Source organism: Mangifera indica, chromosome 18 (genome assembly GCF_011075055.1).
Source record: "Mangifera indica cultivar Alphonso chromosome 18, CATAS_Mindica_2.1, whole genome shotgun sequence".
Classification (NCBI taxonomy): Eukaryota; Viridiplantae; Streptophyta; class Magnoliopsida; order Sapindales; family Anacardiaceae; genus Mangifera; species Mangifera indica.
This window is the reverse complement of record NC_058154.1, coordinates 9,079,957-9,103,590: the sequence shown is the minus strand read 5'-3', so window position 1 is coordinate 9,103,590 and position 23,634 is coordinate 9,079,957. Positions and strand designations below refer to the sequence as shown.

Here is a 23,634-nt window from a genome sequence, read left to right as displayed (position 1 = left end):
TAGGTCTGATTTAATTTCAGTTCAAATGAAAAATGGTTTATCTCAATCAAGCCATGATTTGATTTGAATTCATGTCATGAATTAGCTCAATTCGATTCAATTTAAATTTATAGTTCGAATAAGTAATTTTAAATATTATTTGAATAAAATGACATCATTTTGTCAATAAATTACGAACTCAAATCACAAATTGGAATTGTAAATTCAAATAATCAATTCCAATCTAATCAAGCTATGAATTTGAATAATTGATTCAAATAATAAAATCAAATCAAACTGAATCATTTTTTATTTAAAGTAAACCTAATTTTAACTCAATAAATTCAAATCAAATCATTTTTTATTAGAACCAAACTCTAATTAAGGAGTGTTTGGGCTGACCCTCTAGAGATCTCTTTGATAGGCCTTACTATTATAAAACTTGTCCGAGTAATTATAACCAATGACTAGCTATAATACCAACGAACAAGGACATCTTTTATCTACCATTCATCCAAGAGCGCATACAGATTTTCTGTCTCGTAGCATAGTAACAAATCTACTCAACACATATGGTGGGATGTTTCTTCTTCTCTTTGGTGTCAACAAACGAAATTTATCTCCTTATTTTCAATCAAAATAATTTTAGTATTATAGATATACCTTTCACTTTGAATAGAGTATAAACAAGTCCTCATATGATAATAACACTCTATACTATACACATCATTTTCAGAATATTAAATTACATACATTGGTTTAGACATGTCAAAGGAGTTGGGCTTGCTCACAGCAAGGCCCAGATCTCTTTTTTTTTTCCCTTTGCATAGACTATAAAATTGCAAGTCATGTCTAAGGCCTTAGGTTAAAGTCCTCGTGCTGTTTTGACATGACTTGTTACAAAAATTGAAAATTTATAAATGATTAAATATTAATTAAAATTAAAAAATTATAATTTGATGGATCAACCCATATAATCATGTTAACCAACCCACTAAAGATTTGTGAAAACACAATCCAAAAGATCTTTGGTCGTATTATAAGACCTTTAATTGATAAGTTTAGAGACATTAAGTTACGTCAAAGTTAGTTTGATATGGACAACTATCAATTTTATGTCAATCGATAATGAAAAAACTCATATTCTGTAGAAACAAAATATAAAAATAATAGTTTTTGTTGGTATTATAAATTGCAAGCATAAATATAATAAAACAAAACTATGGATGGTGAGTGATGATATAACTAACAACTAAAAATAAGATTATTCATTTTAAGTGAATTTAACTTATAACTATCCATCCACATAACACAAATATTACTATTAAGGATAAAAGTGTTCAATTAGGTTAGATTCAAACTGAATTTATTCAAATTATAAAATAAACGCATTTGAACAAATCTCAAATAAACTCAACTTAAACTCGAACTCAAACCTAAAAGTTAAATATTTTCTACTCGTATTTGAGTTTAAACTTAAAAGATATTCGGTTCACTAAACTCGCAAATATGAAAATTTAATATGAATCGACTAACGATATTATTTTAATTAATACACATTAAAATAATATTATTTTAGTTATTTATTATTCAGTTATAGTACTGAACTGAACTTAAAATTCTACTCAACTCAACACTAGAGTCAAATTTGAGTTTGGGTCTCTCTCAAATGAACTACGCTCAAACAATTTAATGGGAACTCAAGCTAGACTCCCTTTAAGCCAAGCTAAACTTGAGTTCGGGCGACCTTGAACCTAACCCTGTGCCCAATAATATCCAAAAAGGCAGTAAGAACATTTATAGGATAATAGGGAGGCATATGTAATTTTAACTATTTTGAGAATGTCCAATAGTTAAGCTCATCATTACAAGCCACCCTATAGTTCTATCAAACATTAGACATCCCCTGTGTAGAGTCTCAAAATACTCCATGAACATATATATCCCATCGAGGATTATGGAATGGATTTCAATTAAAGGTTTAAAACTTTGTGAATAGGGTATTTTTGTCCATAAAAATAGTGTATTGCTAAAACTTCTGAAAAATGTACAACAGAGGTTTGTTTAGTTTATAAGATCACATATTATAACACACTTCGCTCTGTTAAAAATAATCAAAAACCTCCTTACTAATTATAACTCCCATCGCAGTCTTTTTGCAGGGCCATAAAGCTGATGGCAGCGGGTGTCTTGCACGGTTGAGCTGTATATGTCAGGCACAAATGCTGCAGTATCATATAGACTCGAAGTAGAACTTTTCGGCCAATAGAGCCCTGAGGCTGTAGGAGGGGAAGGAATTTGTGGCACCGCCTGTGAGCTCTCTGGCACCTGACCCAAGCACTCATCATCGTCTAGCTCTTCCTCAGAGGATCTTAAGATTGGGGAGCTGTCGGAGTCTCCACGCTTGCCAGTATCAGTCTGGAAATACACAGCAGAAAATAATCACAGTTGTCAGCTGTATCAGCTGTAGATAATGGACGAAAATGTCAATATACTAGGTGCTAAAGGGAATAAATAATAAAGTTATTACTGTTGAGTGGTTAGGTCGATTGATTCCTTTCTGGGTCTAATACCAGGAACACAAGAACACTTCAAAGTTGCAATGCGACCGAAGGTCAAGGACATGGCATGGAAATATGCCTGCATGCACCATAAAGGATGCCCTATATCCACTTCAGATCTATAATAGGTTTATTATCAACATTAACATGATCTGGAACCAGGATGATCTTAACAATGCAGAGAAGTTAAGACTGTGGCCTACATGTGTGTGTGTGTGTGTTTACGTGCGAGTGGATGCATGTTATCAACAAGAAAGAAAACTTCAGAAGCCATAGGGTAATGCTAATAACTCAAAAATGTGTAATTCATCATTAACACATGAGCCCCAGAACCAAGGCAGACAACATAAGCCTATGAAAAGTATGCAAGTAAAGCCTTGATTGTTTTTTCAAATTAAAAAATATACATATACAAAAGAAAGGTTTTTTTATAGAAAGGTTAAAAGGGTTCTCTATTCCAATTTTAACCTTCAAACGGAAACAGATCCAACCAGACACAAGGTATCACTACAAACTATAGAGCAGACTAATTTATTACCGCTTCAAGAGTTTACCTCACAGTTTGAGTTGTTATCAACCAGATTTATCACTACATTGTTGCTACAATGCCATTGGCAGATTGACCTAGATGCTACCTACAATATTCACTGTCACAATGCAAAATCTCTACCAGCAAACACAGTGATGTCACCACCAGACCATGGAGCCAACTCCAGTCCTGCCAGAGCTTCTTCCATGTCCACAAGGCATGACCTCACCATGAACCATTGATGCAAGAGAAAGTGATGTGTATTTGAGTCAACACTCTGTGATACCAATGTCAGCATTAGGGATACCTTTTGACAAACATTTTAGTGTAAACAACTTTTGTTATTCATGAAGCAACAAACCTATTAATATAAAAAGTTGACCTCCACTCTAATGTCAAATGATATATTACTTGTATAAAGAAAATAAGCATACCTTAGATGATCCATTATCCACGAAACCATAATTTTGAGAAAATTCAGGAAGACTAAGAAATTCATCCACTTGCCACAATGGTATGCTTTCAGTGGTAGAACCCCCAGCAAACAATACTCTTGTTGTCTCACAATCCCCAATTCCACCAGTGTTTGCAGGTAAAACATCTTTGCATTCACCAGCCAATGGCATCAGGTTGCTCCATCTAGACATTGAGTGGGATTTGGTTTCTGAAATTTTCTCCCCAGAAGTTGACTTGACTGTAGATGAAGATGCACCAAGGTCAGCTGCTTCAAGACCTACTTTCACCCCAGTAAGCAAAAATCTCTGATGAGCAGACACAAAAGAATTTGCAGTGTGTATGGCAACATCACATTTCCTGCAGAGTAAGGCCCGATCTTGTAAACAAAAGAAAAGGCCAGCTGTTTCCTGCAAGGTGTGGTTACATTCTCAATAGTCAATTAACATGAAGAATACATCTATTTGAAAAGTCAAAATCAACAAATACAACAAAGTCAATTAAACCATACAACACTTGGTCCATATACATATATCCATATGTCTTTGGAAGTTATAGCAAAATCATGTCATTGTCAGCCAACATTCAAGTCTCTTCTCAATTTATTTTCAGTAGGAGTTAGAACTTAACCAGCTTAAAAAATGAACACATTGTTTTCCATTTTGTCTAATGTCTAAATTTTAATACTTGATGATAACTTCTCTCTCTTTAAGAAAACAATTAAACCATGCTTCTTGGCCTAATAACAATAAAATTTCGTTACTTAAAGATAATACATATTTTAAAGGATTTCCACAATATTAGCGCAAAACATCAACAACCCAGAAAATTTTTCACATCGAAACCAGTTGCAGCTATCAAACACACTTCAGATGCAAAAAGACATATTTATAGAACTTGTAAAATTCAATCCTCGATAGTCATTACACTACTTGTATGCCCATCAAAACCTCATAATATAATTACTTAGAACAAATCAATGTCAACAAATCCAGTTACCAGAGATAGACAACATAATCCACAACAGATATATTATTCACCCTCAATTAGTCTAAACAACCAAAACATAAAACACTAGCGTACAAACAAAACCCTCAATTCAACTCCACTCACACCCATATAACACAATTAGCCTTCCCAGTAACATATTCCCAATATACCTGACAAATATCGCACTTGGGCATCTGAGAAGCAGAAGAGGAGAGAGGGACCCTCTGGTGCCTGCTGGCGAGCTTATTCGCAGCGTGAACCTTGTCATCACACTCAAAACAGAGCGCGGCCTCGTCCGCGCAACACAGAACCTTGGCCTCGGCAGCCTCGCATACGTTGCACTGTATCTTCATTTCTGTGTCGTTTTTTTTTCCGCACCAAGACTGATCCTTTCAAGGTCAAAAGGAGTGGAAGATCTAAAGGCGGCGGGTTTTGGGTTTAGCGTTTAGTTGAGTGGCAGCGAGGAAAGGGGAAGAGGATATTTTGTGCGGCTATGAGTGTACAGGCGTGTTTGAATGGCGGCAACGGACGCGTGGCGATTTATAGTTTGTGCTGTGAAACAGGAGACCGCCTCTGTGCTGTCTAGCCGTAAGACTTGCGAAATATCATCACCAGTCTTTACATACCTTTCGAAAGGGAAAAGGATAATTTTCCAAACAAGTTTTGAAAAATGGTATGTATATAACATCGATAAATAAAAAATTTAAATATTTATTTAAATTTTAATTTATTAAGATATATTTATAATTTTTTTTTAGAATTCAGTTATTATTTTATCAATAATATTAAAATAATTAAAATTATATTATATTTTTTAATCTAAAAAATAATATTTCTTTCTTTAATTAAATTTTTTAAAATTTATTTTTCCTTCTTAGAATACCAAATCTATAATTTGGTCATTTTCTCCTAAGAACGGTGAACTAATGGTAAAGGAATAAAACAAAGACATCTAAAGGATAATTTTTAAACGACACATCATCGTCCAATGAAGAACGAGCCTAGATTTGAAATATACTCATTGTTTAACAATGTGTTGCATCGGTTATTGGTGATAGGAGAGAAAGGTAAAGAAAAAACTTAAAAATTTGAAAAAAAAATCAGTTTTTAAAATTTAAGTATAGAGATTAAATATTTATTTTTAAAATATAAAAAATAAAATAAAATAAAATATTTTTAATACTATTATTATTAAATAAAAATTTATCTTTAAATTTAATAAAAAATTTAACAATAATTTTAAAATATATAAATATTTTAATTTCTCATCTATTATAAATATATTACTAAAATAGTGGTGAAGCCTTGCCTTTCAAAGCAGGTTAGCCCATGTCCCTTTATAGTCATACAGTTACGTGTCATCTTTTTCATAAATTTATATATATAATTTTACTATTTTCAAAAGCATGTGAGCACAAATATTTGTCAGGCGCTTTCTATGTCTTTTCAATGCAATATAATTTGCATGTTCTATAATTATGAGAAGGCCAAAAAACTTATTCCCACCCAAAGTTTAATTTATGTACAAACTCACATATATAAGATTTTAAAAATTTAAATATTTACCTATCATCATATATCTATTAAAATTTTATGTTATAATAAGAATAAAATAATTATTTTAATATTAATTTAAAAATATATATAATTTTATCTCATTTCTCTTTTCCTATATTTTGAAAACTAATAACTTTACTCCTATTTAAACTTTTTAAGATTTGAAAAATAACTATTTCCTTCTACCTAGGTTTTTTTTCTTCTTTTTTTGGTCATCGCTTCGTCTCTAACGACATTCTCTTCCCTCTCTAATTGTTAGTCGACTTTCCCTCGCCGATGATAGACGAAGAAACACCAACGAAATCAATGAGCAGATGAAGACAAAATCTTCATCTCTACTTTTGCTCACAGAGAGACGAAGGTCTTTGTCTCTCTGTTTGTTGATAGAGAGAGACGAATTGTCCTTGTCTCTCTCTATCAACCGGAATAGACTAAACCTTAGGTGGGAATAAGTCTTTTGGCCTTATGGGAATTGTTGTCAGAGATATCCTTTTCGTCGCCATTCAGTCATGTTATTTTCTTGAAATAGTTTGGTATTCAATTATAATTATATATGCTCCTCTCGACATTTGTCACATGTTTTTTGTATTTTTTTCAATACAATACATGTTTTATAATTATGAGAATATCAGTGGAGATAGGGTTGAATTAGAATTGAATTGAGTTCAAACTTGATTTGATTTATGTGGAACCGAGTTCCAGTTTGAGTTCATCGAGTTTACTTCAAATGAGCCCAAGCTTAAGTTCGGCTTGAGCTCAAGTTTAAATCAAACTTTTAATAAAGCTCGTTATTAAAACAACTTTATTTTAATATATATTTATTAAAACGATGTTGTTTCGTATTAAAAGTTTTAAGCTGCGAGTTTGACGAACTGAACACCCTAAAACTAGAGTTCAAAAATGTTAAACTTTCTAACTTGAACTAGAGCTCAAATTCTCATGAATTGAGCTTGTTTCGAGCTTATTCAAATTAAATTCGAATAAATTTGATTTAAATCTAACCCTAACTGAAGATATCCCTCCCTTTGGTGTTCAGTCACGTTAGTTTTCATTTTCTTGAAATGGTTTGGTATTCAATTATAATTTTAGATTATAATAATCAATTCTTCTATATTTAATATAGTTGTTTTATTATCGAATTATAAATAATCATGATTTAATATGTTTAATAGATTAACACTTTATTTTTTTAAATACAAATATTAAAAAAAGAACCATTAAATGATATATATTTGGTTTGACGTTAATATTTCCTTCCTATGTATAAAATGAGAAGCAATGGGATTTATCATTGATGGAAAATATGGCATCATAATTTACCCTAAGGGGCGTTTGGTTGAAGTTTTTTAAAATTATCTTGGTAATCTATCTTTTATTCTCTTGTTTGGTTTATCAGTAATAAAATATTTCAATAATATTTTATTATCAATGCTGACGTGGCAGGTAATATAAGTGGTAATCTGATTACCACCTTCACCTTAGGTATTTAAAGATTACAGAGGTAATCTTTAGTTTATTAAAATTATATTATTATTTATTAATTTTTTGAGATAAAAATAAATTTATTTTTAATTAATATGACAAATAATATAAAAAATATTTAAAAATAATTATATTCAAACGCATTTAAGTAAAATAATTTACTAATAATATTTTATTGTCTTTAATCAAACACAATAATTATTTATATCTATCAAATTTTATCAAACATAGTAATCATTTATACCCAGTAATCTTCTAAGTAATCTATCTTCAAAGTAATCTTTCTATTTTGGTAATAAAACATTACCCAAACCAAACGCCCCCTAAATTAATGCAATTAATCAAGGAGAGAGATATTATTTTCTATCTATTTTTCGCTTGATTGTCGTATTCTCTACCTTTAATTTAAATAAAAATAATATTTTTTCACCCTTAGATTCTATAGTAAAATTTGTTAAGGGTACATTTAGTTTGAGTAATATTTTATGGTCAAAAAATTGATTCCCACCCAAAGTTTATTGCATTTTTAATTTGATATATTTTAACTATTGAGACCCCAAACACTCATTTATGGACAGTTAAAATTAACGGAATCAATTAATATTATCTATTTCCCTCATAGATTTAGAAAGTTAATAATTTTTCTAGGATTAAACTTTAAAATATGATATTTTTTCCCTAAGGTTTCTTTTTTTTTCTCCATCCCCTTTTCTAGCTTTGAAAACCATAACAAATTGGTTTTCGTCTCATTTTTGTCCAATGACAAAGATTATTTGAAGATTGACTATCTAAAAAATTACGGGGTATAAATAATTATTATATTTGATAAAATATAACAGACATAGATAATTATGGCATTTCGTTGGAGTTAATAAAAAAAATACTAGCATATTATTTTACTTAAACGTACTTAGGTATAATTATTTTAAAATATTGTTTATGTTCCATGTTACATTAATTGAAAATGAGATTATTTTTGTTTTAAAAAATTAATAAATAAAAATATAATTAATTTTTTAATATTTTAATATTTAAGGTAGAAATAGTAATCAGAATACCTCTTATATTATTTATCATATTACCATTGATAATAAAAAATAAATTATCAAAATAATAGTTTTATACATTGAATTAAACGTCTCCTTAAAATTTAAATATTATTACGATAGAACATAATTACTTTATACTTCTATGATAACATTAAAATTTTACTTTCACAAATTCATCATTTTTATTATGTTGATGTTGTTTATGGTATTGTTGTGCCGTCCACAAGGAAAAGATTCACTCGTTCCGTGGAAACTCAACTGGAAGAGTTGTGGTTGAAGAGTAAAAAGCCAAAAGCTTCATCAATCACTTAACTAATCGCGACACCAGTTGTTGAGCTGCCATTGTTGGCTGAAAAACCACCGACAACTAAAGCCAAAGTTCAATTGTAGTTGCACCAAATCCATCGGCTCCAAAATGCGACGTTGAGAAGGGAAAAATAACCTCAACTTGTCGTGTAAGCACCACCACCCACCACAAGAACAACCTAATTAAGGGTAGAGTAATATTATATATATAATTTTTATGTATAATTTTATATATAAATAATGATATATTATTATGTGATTAGATAATTAAAAATTAAATATAAAATAATATTTAATCACATTATAACATAATATTGTTTGTACATAAAGTTATACACATAGTTTTATTATTAAACAAAAGTTGAGGTTCAATCACACAAGAACATGATCCATCAACCCTAAAAGATGTGGTGCCGAAAGGGAACCATGGTCTTCACTAGCTCCATCACGAGAACTTAAACCCTTACCAAGGCAATATGGTCTATTGAGTTCCATTCAACCATTAATTTTGAAATTGAAGTTTGGAGATAATGAAGAAGGGATGTTTAAAAATGTGTAATGAGATGAAGTCTTAAGAAGAAGCAAGGTTGCAGTAGGGTTAAAGTGGATTTAAAAAATATAATTAATAATTAAAATTAGATAAATTTATTTAAATAACCTTTTGTAATCAAAGTTGATCGATAAATCAAACAAAAGGTAAGAAGTGTCGTTTTTAAAGTTGAAGGGTGGGAAATCATTCAGGCAAAAATTGGGTGGGAAAATTTTCCTTATCAATTTTAATATATTTATCATTCATGAATTGTCTAAATGCAATTTAACGGTATATTTAAGGGGTACTTTTTATTATTTATACTACGGTCTATTTTTTACTGTAATAATAAAAAATTCAATTCAATTTTACATATTTTATAAAATAAAATATATTATTGGATTTAAAAAATAAAAAAAATAAATATAGTTTTCCTTTTTCAAATGATTATTTCTTATATGATGTTTGATGAAACGATAAATTTCCATTTTCAAAATTTTGAAAAACCAAATTCTTATTTATCTGCTAATTACATTTGCGAATTCTATTTAGTTTTTTTAGAAACGATTGTTTTACTATTTTATTGAAATTATAAATAATAAAATTATATATATATTTTAAGTACATAAATTAAGTATACAGATCTTGTGTTATTATGTGATTGAGTGATTTTGAATTAAAAATAAAATAATATTTAATTATATAATAACCATAATTTGTATACATATTTTGTATTCTCAAAATATATGCATGTAACATTGGTCAATTATAAAACTATTATTAACATATAATATAAATATTTATTTATTAATATATTCTAACCTATTAATAATTAATTTATAGTTAGACTTATAAAAAAAAATAAAAATTGTAACAAACCCTAAAATGTATGTTTTGTTTAGTTTTGAAGGGTATAATAATCATTTTTTAAATTATCGAGGGGTAATTTTTAAAATAACGCAAACTTTTTTGAATTGTTAAGTGCCCCTAAAACTTTTATTAACAGGCATAACTTTTTCAAAAGTTTTTCACCTGTTAACAAACATCATTTTAAACATGAAATATAAAATAGAAGATTTTATATAAAATGACATTTCTACCCTACCACATAATGAAATTAAGCGAAGGAATTTGGGGGTTTCAACAAACCTTAGGTGCACAATAGTCTTTTGGCTTTTTTATTTTTTAATTATTATTCAAAACCAAGGAGTGACATGTCACATAGCCCTGTCAAAACAGAATTCAACTTGTTTCTTTTTTGCTCTTTTAAATAAGAGAGATTCGTCAAGAACATTTCCCGCTCAAATTCTAGTTTGATCAATCGATCGAGGATTTTACATCTCTCAGTAAACTTTGGTAGATTTCTCTACAATCCGAGGTAACTCGTAATATAATTATTTTTTCCTCTTTCATGCTACTCAATTAAGTTTGATTTTCCCTGAAATTCTTCATTTTATTTTTAATTTTTTTATTTTCTTTCCACGTGAAGTGGATTGATTTCAGAATCTGATCAAGGACAGAGCACGAAATTTGAAACCTGAAGTTGTGTGAAGGTTAAAATTTAATTTGACCGCAATTTTCTTATGTTTGGTTGCCGAGAAAACGTAGGAAAATAAAATAGTTCGTGTTTCCTGAGAATTGGTTTTCCACTGTTTGGGACCCCAGAGAATGGTAATCAGGAAGGAATTTGACTTTGAGCGAAGGTTTGAAACTCCGCGCCAAAACGAGGGCACTTTCGTCATATTTGATATATATATATTTTTTGTTTGTTTGAGCAGAGGTTAAACTTAGAATTCTGGTATTTTGAATATATTCTGTTGATTATTGGGCGATTGGAGATTGAATTTGTCTCAACTGAAATTAGCTAGTAATTTGTTGGTTTAGTAATAATAATCATGTTTCCTTGAGACTGTCAAGGTCCTGAGATTAAGAGTCTTATAAGAGACTGACAATAAACTACACTACAGAAACACTTGTCAAAACATGTTTAAAATCAATGGCATAGCCTTTGGATATATTAAGGTGAGCTTTTGTGATTTATGTCTGCGTTAGCTTTGTCTGATAGTGATCAGGTTTATAGATAATTTTGTTGGTTGTTTGCTTGAAAATAGTGTTTCCTGAATCTTTAAGGGGATGAAATGAAAACTTTTGAGAATTTCTTTTACAAATTTGAAGAAATATTGTAAAATTTCATAGGTCTTTATGATTTTTTTTTTTATTTCTATTCAATCTTGAAATTGTAGACATTACTGTTCTTCCAAGTGTTTGCCGAAACTCACATAGAGTTTTTCTGATAGTGAAACACCTAACTCAGAAACCGGTTTACAGGTCTTAAGACTTGTGCTTGTTTTGTTGCCTAATGACCTGTCTCCTTGTGTGTTGATAGTATCACTGCTTAGGTATAGTTGTATGCCTGCTATATGACAGACTTTATTTTGTTTTAATTTCTAGCATTTTATCCCTTAAATTATCTTGTGATAGGACCAGCTATAAATTAATCCAGTTTGTGGTGTTATGCTCTTATTAGCTGATATATGAAGTTCCGGAGATGAGAGATATAAACTTGTGAAGGACATTTCTCAGATATTTTAGCTGTGTTATCCAGATATATTATGAAACTGATGACTAATACCAGAGGATGAGATGAGATGCAATGCGTGCTGGCGAGAACTAGAAGGGCGAGCTATTTCCACTACTTGCGGTCACCTGTTGTGTATCCTAATGCATCTTGTCCTGTTGTTGCAGTCATGTACATTTAATATCTTCCTTCATATGTAAACATTGAAGAAATTTAATGCATTTGCATAAAGGTTTCTTAACAGTGTGATTAGGCACTGAAGATGCCAGCAAGATCCTCAATAATGATGCAGCATGTCCCATTTGTGATAAAGTGCTCTCTAAGAGGCAAGAGTTTTTTAATAGTGAGCTTGGTATTTGGAATGCCTTTTGGGGTTTGCTTTTTTGGAAGTTCATTGCTCACATTCACACATGTTGTCGACATAGATAAATGGACTCTATTTTTTCTGTCTTGGTCATTTCCAGGTGACAATACACTGCAGATCTCCTTGTCATATACTAGGGTGCTGCTCTATGAATTAATATGCCTGTCATTATTATTAAACTTCTAAGTTGGGCAACTTGTTTATGCTGTTTATTGCTTCCAATAGCATTTCTTTTTCAAATTTTATTACCCTAATGTGTTTTTCCCTTTGTCAGCCATATGAAACCTGTGGATATCAATCCAAATGATGAATGGATAAATGTAAGTGATTCCTTCACGTGGCAGATTCTTTACATCTTGTTTATACCTACATCTCTGCTTTTGTAGTTTAGTTGCCCTTATGTGTCATGTTGTTTTGTTGCCTATACTGTCAATGCATTCTGCTGCAGACGGCCATGGCTGGAGTTTCTCCACAGATATGTATCCTTAATAATTGAAGGTAGAAGAATTACAACAAATGAGAGTTACTGAACAGGAAGGGGAATATATTTTTTCTCTCAATTTTAGTAGGAATTAAAAAAAAAAAGAAGATATTTTCGGCCATACATTTTCCTTAATGAATCCAGTGATGAAGAGTGCATACAGAAGTGTAATGTTCTACTTGGGACAAAAGGAACTTGAAATGCAATTCAAGATGAATAGAGTTGTAGCTCAATGCCGGCAGAAATGTGAGGCCATGCAAGAAAAATTCACAGAAAAGCTGGAGCAGATACATACTGCATATCAAAAAATGGGAAAGAGATGTCAGATGATGGAACAAGAGATTGAGAATTTGACAAAGGATAAGCAGGAACTTCAGGAAAAATTTTCTGAGAAATCCAGGTGAGTCTATATAACTAATTTACCATGTGGAATCTATTTCTTATAGATTATTGTTTTGTTCTTGCATCCTCATAAAAACCAACTCATTTTTAATACCAGACAGAAGAGAAAACTAGATGAAATGTATGATCAATTGAGAAGCGAATATGAGTCAATGAAACGATCAGCAATCCAACCTGTAAACAACCTTTTCCCGAGAAATGAGCCTAATTTGTTCTCAAACCCTGCAGCTAATGTGATGGAAAGCAGAGATCATATTCGAAAAGGTAATAATTTCATTTTTATAGAGAAAAATATTGATGATTTATGTGGCAACATAGTGTAATCTTAATGCAGTTGATAATTTTTGTTTCTTGATGCTTTTACACAGCTGAACTAAATTTAGCAACTCATTTTGCTTAAAATCTCCAAAACCAATTGACTTATATTTTGCAGATTGGTTTGTTTTCTCTCCTGGAACTCCAGGGCCTCGGGAGGACATATGGCCAGCAAGGCAGAATAGTTCAAATTCTGGTCCCTTCGACATCTCCAATGGCTCACCGGCAAAACAAGCAGCTATTCCAGTTGATGCCATGAACAGTAGAGCAGGTGGTCACTCTGTTTTCGGTGCTTCTGCAGCTGCTGCTAACCCCTCAATGACACTGAGGAATTTGATACTCTCCCCAATGAAGAGGCCTCAGCTCTCTCGTAATCGCACTCAAATGTTCACGTAAGTTCCACAGTGGATTTGATTATGCTAAAGCCACTTGCTGCATACTTCTGAATTCTCATGAATTCTTGGCTTTTCAGGTTATAGAATGGAAGTTGAAAGCTTGTTGTTTGATAAACAAGTCAAGGTACATTGTTTTGATATTGTCGTAAATTTTTTCTCTTATGTCATTAATTTGTAATGGAAATTAGCGAAGATGCAACAGAACCATGAATCAGTAGCTCTCAATACTAATTCAAACCAAAAAATGTGCTAGACAGATTTTTTAAACTTGATATTAGCCCCCTACATTAGGGTTCTCAATATTTGCAGCTACATATACGAACCCGAAAACATATATTTACAGTAGTCACTATAACTAGAAAGAATAAAAAATTTTCTCGTACCTGTGATGAGAGAAACAGAAGTTTATTCTTCCTTTTAAGTGTATGTCTCCATCTATCCTTTTTATGATAATAAATGGGGTGGCAAGAAGACTTTCAGACCAGGGGCCTTGGATGATAATTCAATGATGTCCCCATTTTGGATAGAATGGAAAATATGAGAGCCATCAATGTATATATAACCCTCTTTAGAATACCATGTAGCTTCCATGGACTGATCGGATTTCACTAATCCATGCATCAAATTAGAGTAGGCTGCCTGTGGAAAAATGGGCTCTCTTACCATGTACTGGAGATCCCGAGATAAAGTAGGCATTACGAATCCACCGGCTGAGAGCATTGCTGCTGTGGACCCAGCAGCAGTTGAGACTCTGAGACCACTTGATCGGCAGTTCACTAACAGGGAACATGGCAGGCTATCTTTTTTAATTCTGCAAATATGCAGAATGAAATTAGAGAACCAATAATACTAAAATACAATATAGGACTCTCGACAGAGACTCCATATTTACAGGTGTTTTCTTACCTGAATGAGAACCGAGAAACTGTGGCAGGACAAGGGTGTGCAACTAAAATGTCATTAAGAGCACACGTCGAGAGCCGTTTTGAATTTATAGACACTGATATCCTTGACACTGTAGAAGGAACTATTTGACCTTCCAGGATGTTGTCTATAATCTGAAAACAAAGTCAAATACTTAAGTATGAAAATATAAAAAATAAATTTAAGAAAAGGGAAAAAGTACACAAATTCAGAATGAGAAAAACATGACGAGCTTCTTCTAAAGAATTAGATAATTTCAGTAACCAAAATAAATGCTTTCTTGAAAGAACTTGTACAATCATCACATTTTCTCTTTCCAAAAAACTGCAAGTAAGTTTGCAATTTTAGAAATCGCCATCCATTCAAGCTGCTCGTAAACATGCCTATTTTGGTTGATCATTTCAATGATACTTACTTCTTCAAAGTTTTTTACAGTTGCTGCACAAAGATAGCCGGTGCTTCTAGTGGCATCGAACTCATTACTAAATGCTTCCACCTGCATCAAAGAATACACGGTGATCTAATATCCACAACTTACCTATGTCAACACGAAGAAATGATCTGCAAATCCAGAGACATGTATAACTTTATGTCGAGAAGAAAAAATTAGAGCTCAAACAAACCTCTTCAACATGTGTGGGGTCAGAATTCACACCTAAAACAGGAACGGAATCATCCATCAAATGACTGGCTTGCAAGAGAGTGCCATCACCACCGATAGTAACAACTAAATCCACATTACTGATTGGTTTTGAATAATTGTTCCGGAAAACCGGTTCCCAATCAACTGACTTCTGTGAAAGAATACCTTGACAAAAGTTTATGGCATCCTTGTGTGCCTTACACCTGTTGTCGAGATGCCGAAAAACCTATGTCATCTCCAAGAAAACCTGAGTTAGAAACACAGTCAATAGATTGATTAAAATGACAGCACAGAGAGACAAATTTTTTTAACTATCAGAACAAAAACTTCCTCGAGATCAAAACAATTCCACCATGCATAATTTCAAATCTCAAAATCACAAATATTTTAAATCGCTGGACATATCATAACTATAATCAATCGAGTGGATATAATAAATTGTACAGTAAAAGGCCATGGAGCAAATGAAGTTCAAATGTCAGAAGACAAGGTTTAAAGAAACAGAGGAGATAAGAAGGGTTCATAAGAAGAGACGAAAGATAGGTGGCGATCTGTGTGCAGGGCCGCTTGCTCAAGCCAATCAGTGACCAGAGCAGCAGGAGGTTTCTGTCGGGAGTGACTCGAAACCAGTAGTCACAAAAATAGAGTTCACGAACTGGCAGTTCTTTGAGCCCCATCTGATAGAAGACAGGTGTTCGCAAGGTTCAGAGTCAAACACCAAAATACAAATTTTCAGTTTCCATTGTAAAAATTGAAAAATAGAATCAGCTTTTTTCAAAAACATTTTCCGAACATTCCCTAAAATAAATCTGGATTTAAAAACAAATAAATCATAAGAAATGGCCCCAAATAACAACATTTATTTACTTGTATATTTCTGCACTGTACAGCCATCACAAATGATCAAAGAACTACAACTACGGCCACAAAGAAGATATTTTATTAAAAAGAAAACCCTTCATTTAGAACATTTTTCATTGCAATTTTCTGCAAATAAAGAGAACATAAATGGAATGCCTTGACAGCAAAAGTCCAATCTGTTTTGGCATTTTATCAAACAACTAGAATGCTATTATGCTAAACTAAATACGTACACTAAAAGGACTGACAAAAAATAACCAAGAAAACAAATTTAACTAATTGAAATACAAAAACGAGAAGAAATCATGAAGAAAAGGAGCATGTACTAGAGGGTTTATGCAAAGAATGTAATTTCAGCTAGAACTGAAACCATCAAAACTATAAAATAAAATAAAAATGAGAATACTTGAGGGTTCGTGGTACGAAAGACGCCATTGGCGTTTGGATGGCGAACTGGGAAAACGTCAAACGGTTTCAACAGCAACAAGAGCTTCTTCCTGGCCATGATGTTCGAGCGTCGCTCTGCTTCGAAAAGCTTGGTGATTTGTTCATTGAAGCAGTACAACTGCTATCTTGACATGGTTTTGGGTGGGCTTGGGCTAACAGTTTAGGTGGATTGCATTTGGGGTGCGTTTGGTTGAAGGTAAGGTAGATTACCTTGGTAATCTATCTTTTATTCTCTTGTTTAGTTTGTCAGTAATAAAAGATTACAGTAATCTTCTATTACTAATGCTGACGTGGCAGGTAATATAGGTGGTAATCTGATTACCACATTCACCTTAGGTATTTAAAGATTATTGGAGTAATCTTGAGTTTATTATAGAAAAATTATTATTTATTAATTTTTTGAGATAAAAATAAATTTATTTTTAATTAATATGACAAATAATATAAAAAATATTTTAAAATAATTATATTCAAGGGCATTTAAATAAAATAATTTACTAGTAATCTTTTATTACTTTTAACCAAACACAATAATTATTTATACCTATCAAATTTTATCAAACATAGTAATCATTTATACCCAGTAATCTTCTAAGTAATCTATCTTCAAGGTAACCTTTCTATTTTAGTAATCAAACATTATCCAAACCAAACGCCCCCTTGGAGATTTCAAAAAGACCGAAAGACTTGTTCTCTACTAAGTGTGGTGCATTCTCAAATTGACCCATTTCTTTTAAAAACCAGCTTCTGACAAAATTTTTTGTTACTTATAAAATTAAAAACATCATTTAACCAAAAATAATTAAAAAAATTAAAATTTTATCATATTTTTTTATTTAGTTAAAAAAACTAATAATTTCTTTCTATTTAAAAATTGAAAAGTTATCTTTTCCTCTTAAAGTTTTTTTCTCTTTTTCAACGACCATCTTTGATCCAACCAACAATCAACCTTTTCACCATCTTTTTCTCCCATCAATCTTTAGCTATCTATGACTATTTTCATCAAATGAAAGACGATTCATCGTCTTTATCTCTTCTGACGAATAAAGACGATTCATCTTTATGAGTTTGAAAATTAGTGTCTTTTAAACAAGTCTGATACTGATCTTTGGGTAAGTGAAAAAGATTTGCCTTCTTTCGACGAATAACTTATAACTCTCTCAAAGATTGAGTATGAATGTGAAAATGTTTATGAATGCAAAGATAGATCACATGCTCTTTCAAGTCTCTTCAATTGATCTCCTTTTTCTTTTTGCTCCAAACATATGTTTTAATAATGAAATTTGAGTTTGGAAGTCAACTAGCTGTTTGCATTTTAGAAGATAGTTGTTTAGCCTAAAATCTATTGTAAAACACAAAGAATCATACGTTAGTTATACTTGAACAGATGTTCTTAAAAAAAGTAAGTCTTATTAAATTCTGACAATCGTAATATTTTGAATTATGTACTTTGAACCTAGTTGTTCCAACTTTTGAGATTGTGTGTTCATTCTCAAGATCCGATGTTCATTGAGTTGAACTAAAAGTTCCCTATTTAGTCACCAAAATGCTCGTAAACTTTCTAGAATCAATGTTAAACAATTACCCTTTTTTAAGAACAGTGTTGGGTCTTCAAGAACGAGCATTCCAAAACTCATTGCTCATTTTCATTCCAAACTTGGTAGAATCATTAATGATCTTAGGAATGAAGTCGGTTTCATGCCATGAACAAGGGTTACATCCTTCAATCTTTAATTTTGTTCAAATTTGGGAAGAAACATTAATAGGCAAAGGAACGAAATCATTCCTTATTGAACAAGGACTCTAGGAAGTGGAACAAGTGTTTTAAACACTTCTCCTACATTTTCAACTTTTGGTCATCACTATTTTATCCTTACATAATTAGCTTTTTCTTTTTCTAGCGAAAATAGGTTTTAAGTAAAACTGTGATTTATGTAAATGTTTCAGGGCAAAATCTTAGGTAGGAAAATGTAAATCACTATCATTTTATTATTTGATTAGACTAATTATGTCTGAGTGATCCTTGTGGGGCTAAAACACCCATCATTGAATTTTATTCCTTAATCATTAAGAGATTTCAATCCTACAAAAAGAAATTTTGTTTGACATATAATCTAAAAATAATTTTTAAAATTTTTAAATATAATTCAAAATTTTGAGTTGTATATAATATTTTTAATAATATTTAATTTTTTTTCCTATTAAAAACTGTAGAAAATTGAGAGAATAACGTTTAATTAGTAAAACACTAAAACTTTTAAGGAGAAAGTCTAAGTTTGAGTCTCTGTCATATATTGTAAAACTTTGATTTATCTGATTCAATGAGTATAGATTTAATCTCTATTCTTTAGAATTTACTCGTCTAACCACTTTAGACGAGTTTTCTGGTTAACCAAAAAATTTTTAATTGTGTTCTAAAATTAATTATATCCAAAAGTATTTTGATAAACCTCAACAATGACATAATATGAAGATTTTTTGTATTTCCTTTTCTCAAAAAAAAAAAAAAAAAAAGAAGAAATTATTTTATACACCTTTCTATGAGAATAAGAAGGTATTTGAAAATTTTCAATAAGCTTTGGTATTGCCAATTAAATAATGCCAATTTAACCTAATAAAAAATTATATTTAATTTTATTTCAAGGAGGTTCTTAATTTTACACTTGTTAATCTAATTAAAAATGCTATAAGAGGTCTTAATTCTGTAAAGGGGAGAATTTTTTAATAATATATAGAATTTATATCTTCAACTATTAATATTATTCGATTTGATAAATTTACGTAAGGAAAAGAAAACAAAGTTGGAATAATAAGATATCTAGAGGTGTGCATAATTCAATTCATATCATAAAATCAGATTAAATTATTCAAAAATTATAATTTAGTTTAATTTATAAAACGGTTCAGTTTTTGTTGATAAATTAAAAAAAAAAAGTTTGTAGTTTGAGTTTCTAAACCGTATTTTTTAAATATATATATAAAATCATATTGAACAAAAAATTTTAATAAGCAACTGGGTGTAATACTTGTTTTTTTATATATATTTTGTCTCTTTTTTTATATATTTAAAAAAATAATTATATAATAAGAGTGTATATAAAAAATTTTAAATTTTTAAATATGTTTGTGATATTTTTCAAAATAATGATATGTTCATTATATTTTTTAATTATTTTATTACTTTATTTCTTAAAAGCTATATTATATGATAGCTAATACATGATATGTAAAATTAGGTTTTTGATATATGATTCGACTACTATGGTTGGAATCAAATATTGAACGATTATTTTTATAATTTATCTTTTATTATTAATATCATTTTATTTAATTTGTCAAATAATACAAAATTTTGGTGCTCTTATATTACTAATTGTAATGTGATATATAACATAAGAGATAATCTGATTAGTACCTCAATCTCAGGTATTAAAAGATTATTAAAATAATCTTCATTTTATTATAATTATATATTTACTTATTAATTTTTTTGAACAAAAATAGTCTTATCTTCCATTAATATAACATGTAACATAAAAGATATTTTAAAATAATTATACTTAAAGGTATTTAAGTAAAATAATATCTTAATATTTTTTATTACCTCTAACTAAACATAATAATTATTTATATCTATCAAATTTTATTAAATTTAATCAAACACGACAATAATTTATACCTAGTAATATATTTTTGTGAAAGCATTTTATTTTTGATAATAAAATATTACTCAAATTAAATGCACTCTAATAGTCTTAAAATACTATATTTATTACCAGTTTTATTGAAATCAGATCGAGGTATTCAATTCAATCAGTTCAATTGGGAGTGAGTCCTTAATCTGTTTTTATTTAATTGTTGACTAATTAAAAGGTTGGTCAAAACTAATGAAACCAATTAACTAGAAAAAAATTGTTAAACCCAAAAAACTTATTAAACTTAAAAGTTTTAAAATGTAGAATTGAAATCAAACTTTTCTCTAAAAGTAAATACAAATTTCTCATATCTCAAGAGTCAAATATGAGTAATATAGAAAGTTCAGTTTATGAAAATTTTAGTATATACTTGGTTCTGAATTTAGAAGGGTTTGTGTTATCAGAATTTGGAGTTAAGAATTCACGATGAATCAAATACAGTTAAATTATTTATAATATAATATTATGTATTGTAATATCAATAAGTATAAATAAATAAATTTAAAATCATACTGGTCCTTTATAAAGTTAAATTTGAGAATGTTTGACGAATAATATTCATCTGAATTAATGAAATAACTGTATAATGTTATAAAATATTAATTTAACCTTTCAAGATCATTTAATCACTTCTACTGGCTTAGAATAAAACTATTCGGTTAAATTGGTTAAACCGATCAAATTGTAAACCAACGAGATAATCAACGTAATTATCAATCAGATTTTAAAAACATTGTTTATTACGGTTATTGCTCATAAAATTTTGGTTACTGGATTGATTGAGTTTTGCTTATTCATAAAATTAGTGAATGCTAACTTAAAAAAAAAATGAAAGTAAAGGAGAATTAGGAATTGACCTGAGATAAATTAGGACAATCTCTAAAAAGAAAGTGTGAGTTTGAATTTTTATCATATTTATAAAATCATAACTTATTTGATATCATAATTATAAATCTAGTTATTATATCTTAAAATTTATCTGTTTAACTAATTCGAAGGATTCTCCCATTAGAAAAAAATAAAATAAAAAGAGGAGAATTAGGAATTGGAATTTAACATGGAAATAGAGTATTTTTACCAGACAAGGGCGATCAATCAGCGATACCCTTTGTAAAGGGGAGCCGGACAATAGTAATTATTTGTTAACAGACAGGGTGGCCAGAAACCAACGTCATTATAATACATTTTCTCTCAAGTCAAGTGACACATCATGCCCACTCAAGCATACCATCAGATTTATAAGGCCAAACGACTATTTCCCATCTAAGATATGCTGTAATGATAAGTTTCTACCTTTTAACTATGAAAATACCAAATACCTACCCATAGCCTGTTAAATTTAACGAAACCCTAACCTCTAAAAATTTAATCTCATTTTTCCCCCTAAAAGTTTAAAAACTAACATTTTTTCTCTAAGCTAAGTTTGAAAAAATTATATTCCCCCCCCCCTAGGGTTTAGTTTCTAAACCCTTTCACTTTCTCCGGCACCATCGCTGACCATCTCTCCCTCCCGACGGTTTCTCTTCCACTGATGGCCCCCCTCAACTCTACCCCAACTCATCTGGCGTAGAGAGACGTCGTTTGAGAAGAGAAATCGTCTTCCTAGATGAAGACGACTCGTCTTCCCAGAGGACGACTAGTCGTCTCGTCTTCGTCTGGGAAGACGATCGTCTTCCCAGACGACGACTGGGAAGACGAAGAACTTCATCTTCCCCGATGAAGTTCTTCGTCTTCCACGACTTTTCCGATGTCGATCGGACGCCCAAATGGGAGGAAAAAGATCGTCGGAAGGAGAAGATGCTTCGGGAGGGAGAGGTTGTCGGTAATAGAGCTGGAGATGTCGTCGGAGATTTCAAAACGAAACCCTAGGGTGAAACTGTGATTTTTTAAAACTTAAGTTGGAGGAAAATTGTAGTTTTTAAAGTTTAGGGGGCAAAAAGTGATTCTATTTTAGTTTAATTTTAATATTATAAAGAAAATGACGATTTTACCCTTACCACCGTTAGAGTTTTGTTAAATTTAACCAGTCATGGGTGGGTGTTTGATGTTTCTATAGTTAAAGGGTGGAAAGTTGTCATTACAGCATACCTTAGGTGGGAAATAGTCATTTGGCCGATTTATAAATACAATAGGGCAAAGGACAATGTCCCACCACAGGTTTCGTATGCTAATTTTAAGAAACTAAAACATCTACTTATTTATTAAAATTTATTATTAGAATTAAGAGTAAAAATTTTATTTGGTAAAATTTAAAAAAAATAAAAATTTATCACTTTTATCCTTTAGATTTAAAAATTTAATAATTTCTCTCCAATCTAAGATTTGAAAAGTGACCGAATCCTCTATAAGGTTTTCTTTTACTTTTTTCGATGACTACTTTAATCCCAATCGATAACTGACCTTCATTGTATCTTCCTCCTCTGCTATCGGAGATCAAGTGACAACATGCAAAATCGTTGGACGAAGATAGTTGTCTTCATCTCTTTAGGTTGTCTTCATCTCTTTAGGTTGGCGGACTAGATTTTGATGATTATAATTAATAATTATTAAAACATAATGTTACTAATCAATAAAGTTATATTTGTTTCGCCAAAGGTTCAATGGAAACTTAATTTTTTATTCATTAATTATTAAAAATTTAAATATTTACTTATCTGTTAAATTTTATTATTATTATTAGGGATAAAATTATCATTTATAAATTTTATTTAAACACATATTTTAGAATTACTTCAAAGTTTTAAAATATTTTTTTGCCCTTTAACCTCATATTTTTTAGGTTTAAAAATTGATTTTTTCTCTCCTAAGTTTAGTTTTAAATTCTCATCTTTTTTCCCATTGCACCCGCCCCCCAACTTTCTAAAACATTTCATTTCACTCTTTCTCTCTCCCTTAGTTTCCAAATTCGATATCCAATGATCATCTATCTTCTCCGATCGTTCATTCTCTCCCTCCTGCCTTCCCTCTTTCTTCCAACCACTCTCCTTCCCTTCTCCAGTCGTTTTCGTTAAAGACAAAGATGATGAGTCTTTATATTAGATGAAAACGACCAGAGAGGGGAAGGAGAGAGCCGATGATTAGAGGCAACGACTGG

At 30.6% G+C, this 23,634-nt stretch overlaps 3 protein-coding genes across 9 annotated transcripts; 1 reads left to right on the top strand and 2 right to left on the bottom strand.

The window, feature by feature from the left end:
- Window positions 1-1,982: 1,982 nt before the first annotated feature.
- Window positions 1,983-5,139, bottom strand: LOC123201399 (B-box zinc finger protein 22-like). 6 transcript variants are annotated; one of them, XM_044616886.1, is made up of 5 exons: window positions 4,683-5,139; window positions 3,504-3,932; window positions 3,211-3,346; window positions 2,510-2,619; window positions 2,260-2,397 (listed from the first exon to the last, which is right to left on the bottom strand). In XM_044616886.1, the coding sequence occupies exons 1-4, from the start codon at window positions 4,863-4,865 to the stop codon at window positions 2,546-2,548; spliced, it is 822 nt and encodes a 273-aa protein (XP_044472821.1). In that variant the 5' UTR covers window positions 4,866-5,139; the 3' UTR covers window positions 2,260-2,397; window positions 2,510-2,545. The 6 variants fall into 6 exon arrangements, 4 of the variants coding, with proteins under 4 accessions (XP_044472820.1, XP_044472822.1, XP_044472821.1 ...); XM_044616887.1 differs by lacking the exon at window positions 3,211-3,346 and having other exon boundaries at window positions 2,205-2,397; window positions 4,683-5,137; XR_006498816.1 differs by lacking the exon at window positions 2,510-2,619 and having other exon boundaries at window positions 2,264-2,397; window positions 3,095-3,346; window positions 4,683-5,138.
- A 5,532-nt stretch (window positions 5,140-10,671) lies between these two features.
- LOC123201458 (E3 ubiquitin-protein ligase CCNB1IP1 homolog) lies at window positions 10,672-13,999 on the top strand. The gene is made up of 8 exons (XM_044616973.1): window positions 10,672-10,813; window positions 10,925-10,988; window positions 12,041-12,148; window positions 12,267-12,697; window positions 12,826-12,856; window positions 13,003-13,258; window positions 13,358-13,524; window positions 13,694-13,999. Exons 4-8 carry the CDS (start codon window positions 12,656-12,658, stop codon window positions 13,969-13,971), a joined length of 774 nt encoding a protein of 257 aa, XP_044472908.1. The 5' UTR covers window positions 10,672-10,813; window positions 10,925-10,988; window positions 12,041-12,148; window positions 12,267-12,655; the 3' UTR covers window positions 13,972-13,999.
- LOC123201457 (NADH kinase) lies at window positions 13,019-17,011 on the bottom strand. 2 transcript variants are annotated; one of them, XR_006498823.1, is made up of 6 exons: window positions 16,805-17,011; window positions 15,518-15,763; window positions 15,310-15,390; window positions 14,877-15,028; window positions 14,354-14,781; window positions 13,019-13,152 (listed from the first exon to the last, which is right to left on the bottom strand). XR_006498823.1 is itself a non-coding variant. In XM_044616971.1 (5 exons), the coding sequence occupies exons 1-5, from the start codon at window positions 16,901-16,903 to the stop codon at window positions 14,415-14,417; spliced, it is 945 nt and encodes a 314-aa protein (XP_044472906.1). In that variant the 5' UTR covers window positions 16,904-17,011; the 3' UTR covers window positions 14,172-14,414. The 2 variants fall into 2 exon arrangements, 1 of the variants encoding a protein (XP_044472906.1); XM_044616971.1 differs by lacking the exon at window positions 13,019-13,152 and having other exon boundaries at window positions 14,172-14,781.
- Between the last annotated feature and the right edge of the window lie 6,623 nt (window positions 17,012-23,634).

Excerpts from the sequence above, each read along its gene's own strand:
- LOC123201457 (XM_044616971.1), bottom strand. The coding sequence starts at position 16,903 with ATGGCCAGGAAGAAGCTCTTGTTGCTGTTGAAACCGTTTGACGTTTTC. Across the intron at positions 15,391-15,517 it reads ACCCCACACATGTTGAAGAG|GTGGAAGCATTTAGTAATGA; the intron begins GTTTGTTTGAGC and ends TCTTTGATGCAG. Across the intron at positions 14,782-14,876 it reads GTTTCTCGGTTCTCATTCAG|AATTAAAAAAGATAGCCTGC; the intron begins GTAAGAAAACAC and ends GCATATTTGCAG.
- LOC123201399 (XM_044616885.1), bottom strand. The coding sequence starts at position 4,865 with ATGAAGATACAGTGCAACGTATGCGAGGCTGCCGAGGCCAAGGTTCTG. Across the intron at positions 3,933-4,682 it reads CCAAGTGCGATATTTGTCAG|GAAACAGCTGGCCTTTTCTT; the intron begins GTATATTGGGAA and ends CACACCTTGCAG. Across the intron at positions 2,398-3,503 it reads TGGATAATGGATCATCTAAG|ACTGATACTGGCAAGCGTGG; the intron begins GTATGCTTATTT and ends GTGTATTTCCAG.
- LOC123201458 (XM_044616973.1), top strand. The coding sequence starts at position 12,656 with ATGAAACCTGTGGATATCAATCCAAATGATGAATGGATAAAT. Across the intron at positions 13,259-13,357 it reads AAATTTTCTGAGAAATCCAG|ACAGAAGAGAAAACTAGATG; the intron begins GTGAGTCTATAT and ends TTTTAATACCAG. Across the intron at positions 13,525-13,693 it reads CAGAGATCATATTCGAAAAG|ATTGGTTTGTTTTCTCTCCT; the intron begins GTAATAATTTCA and ends TATATTTTGCAG.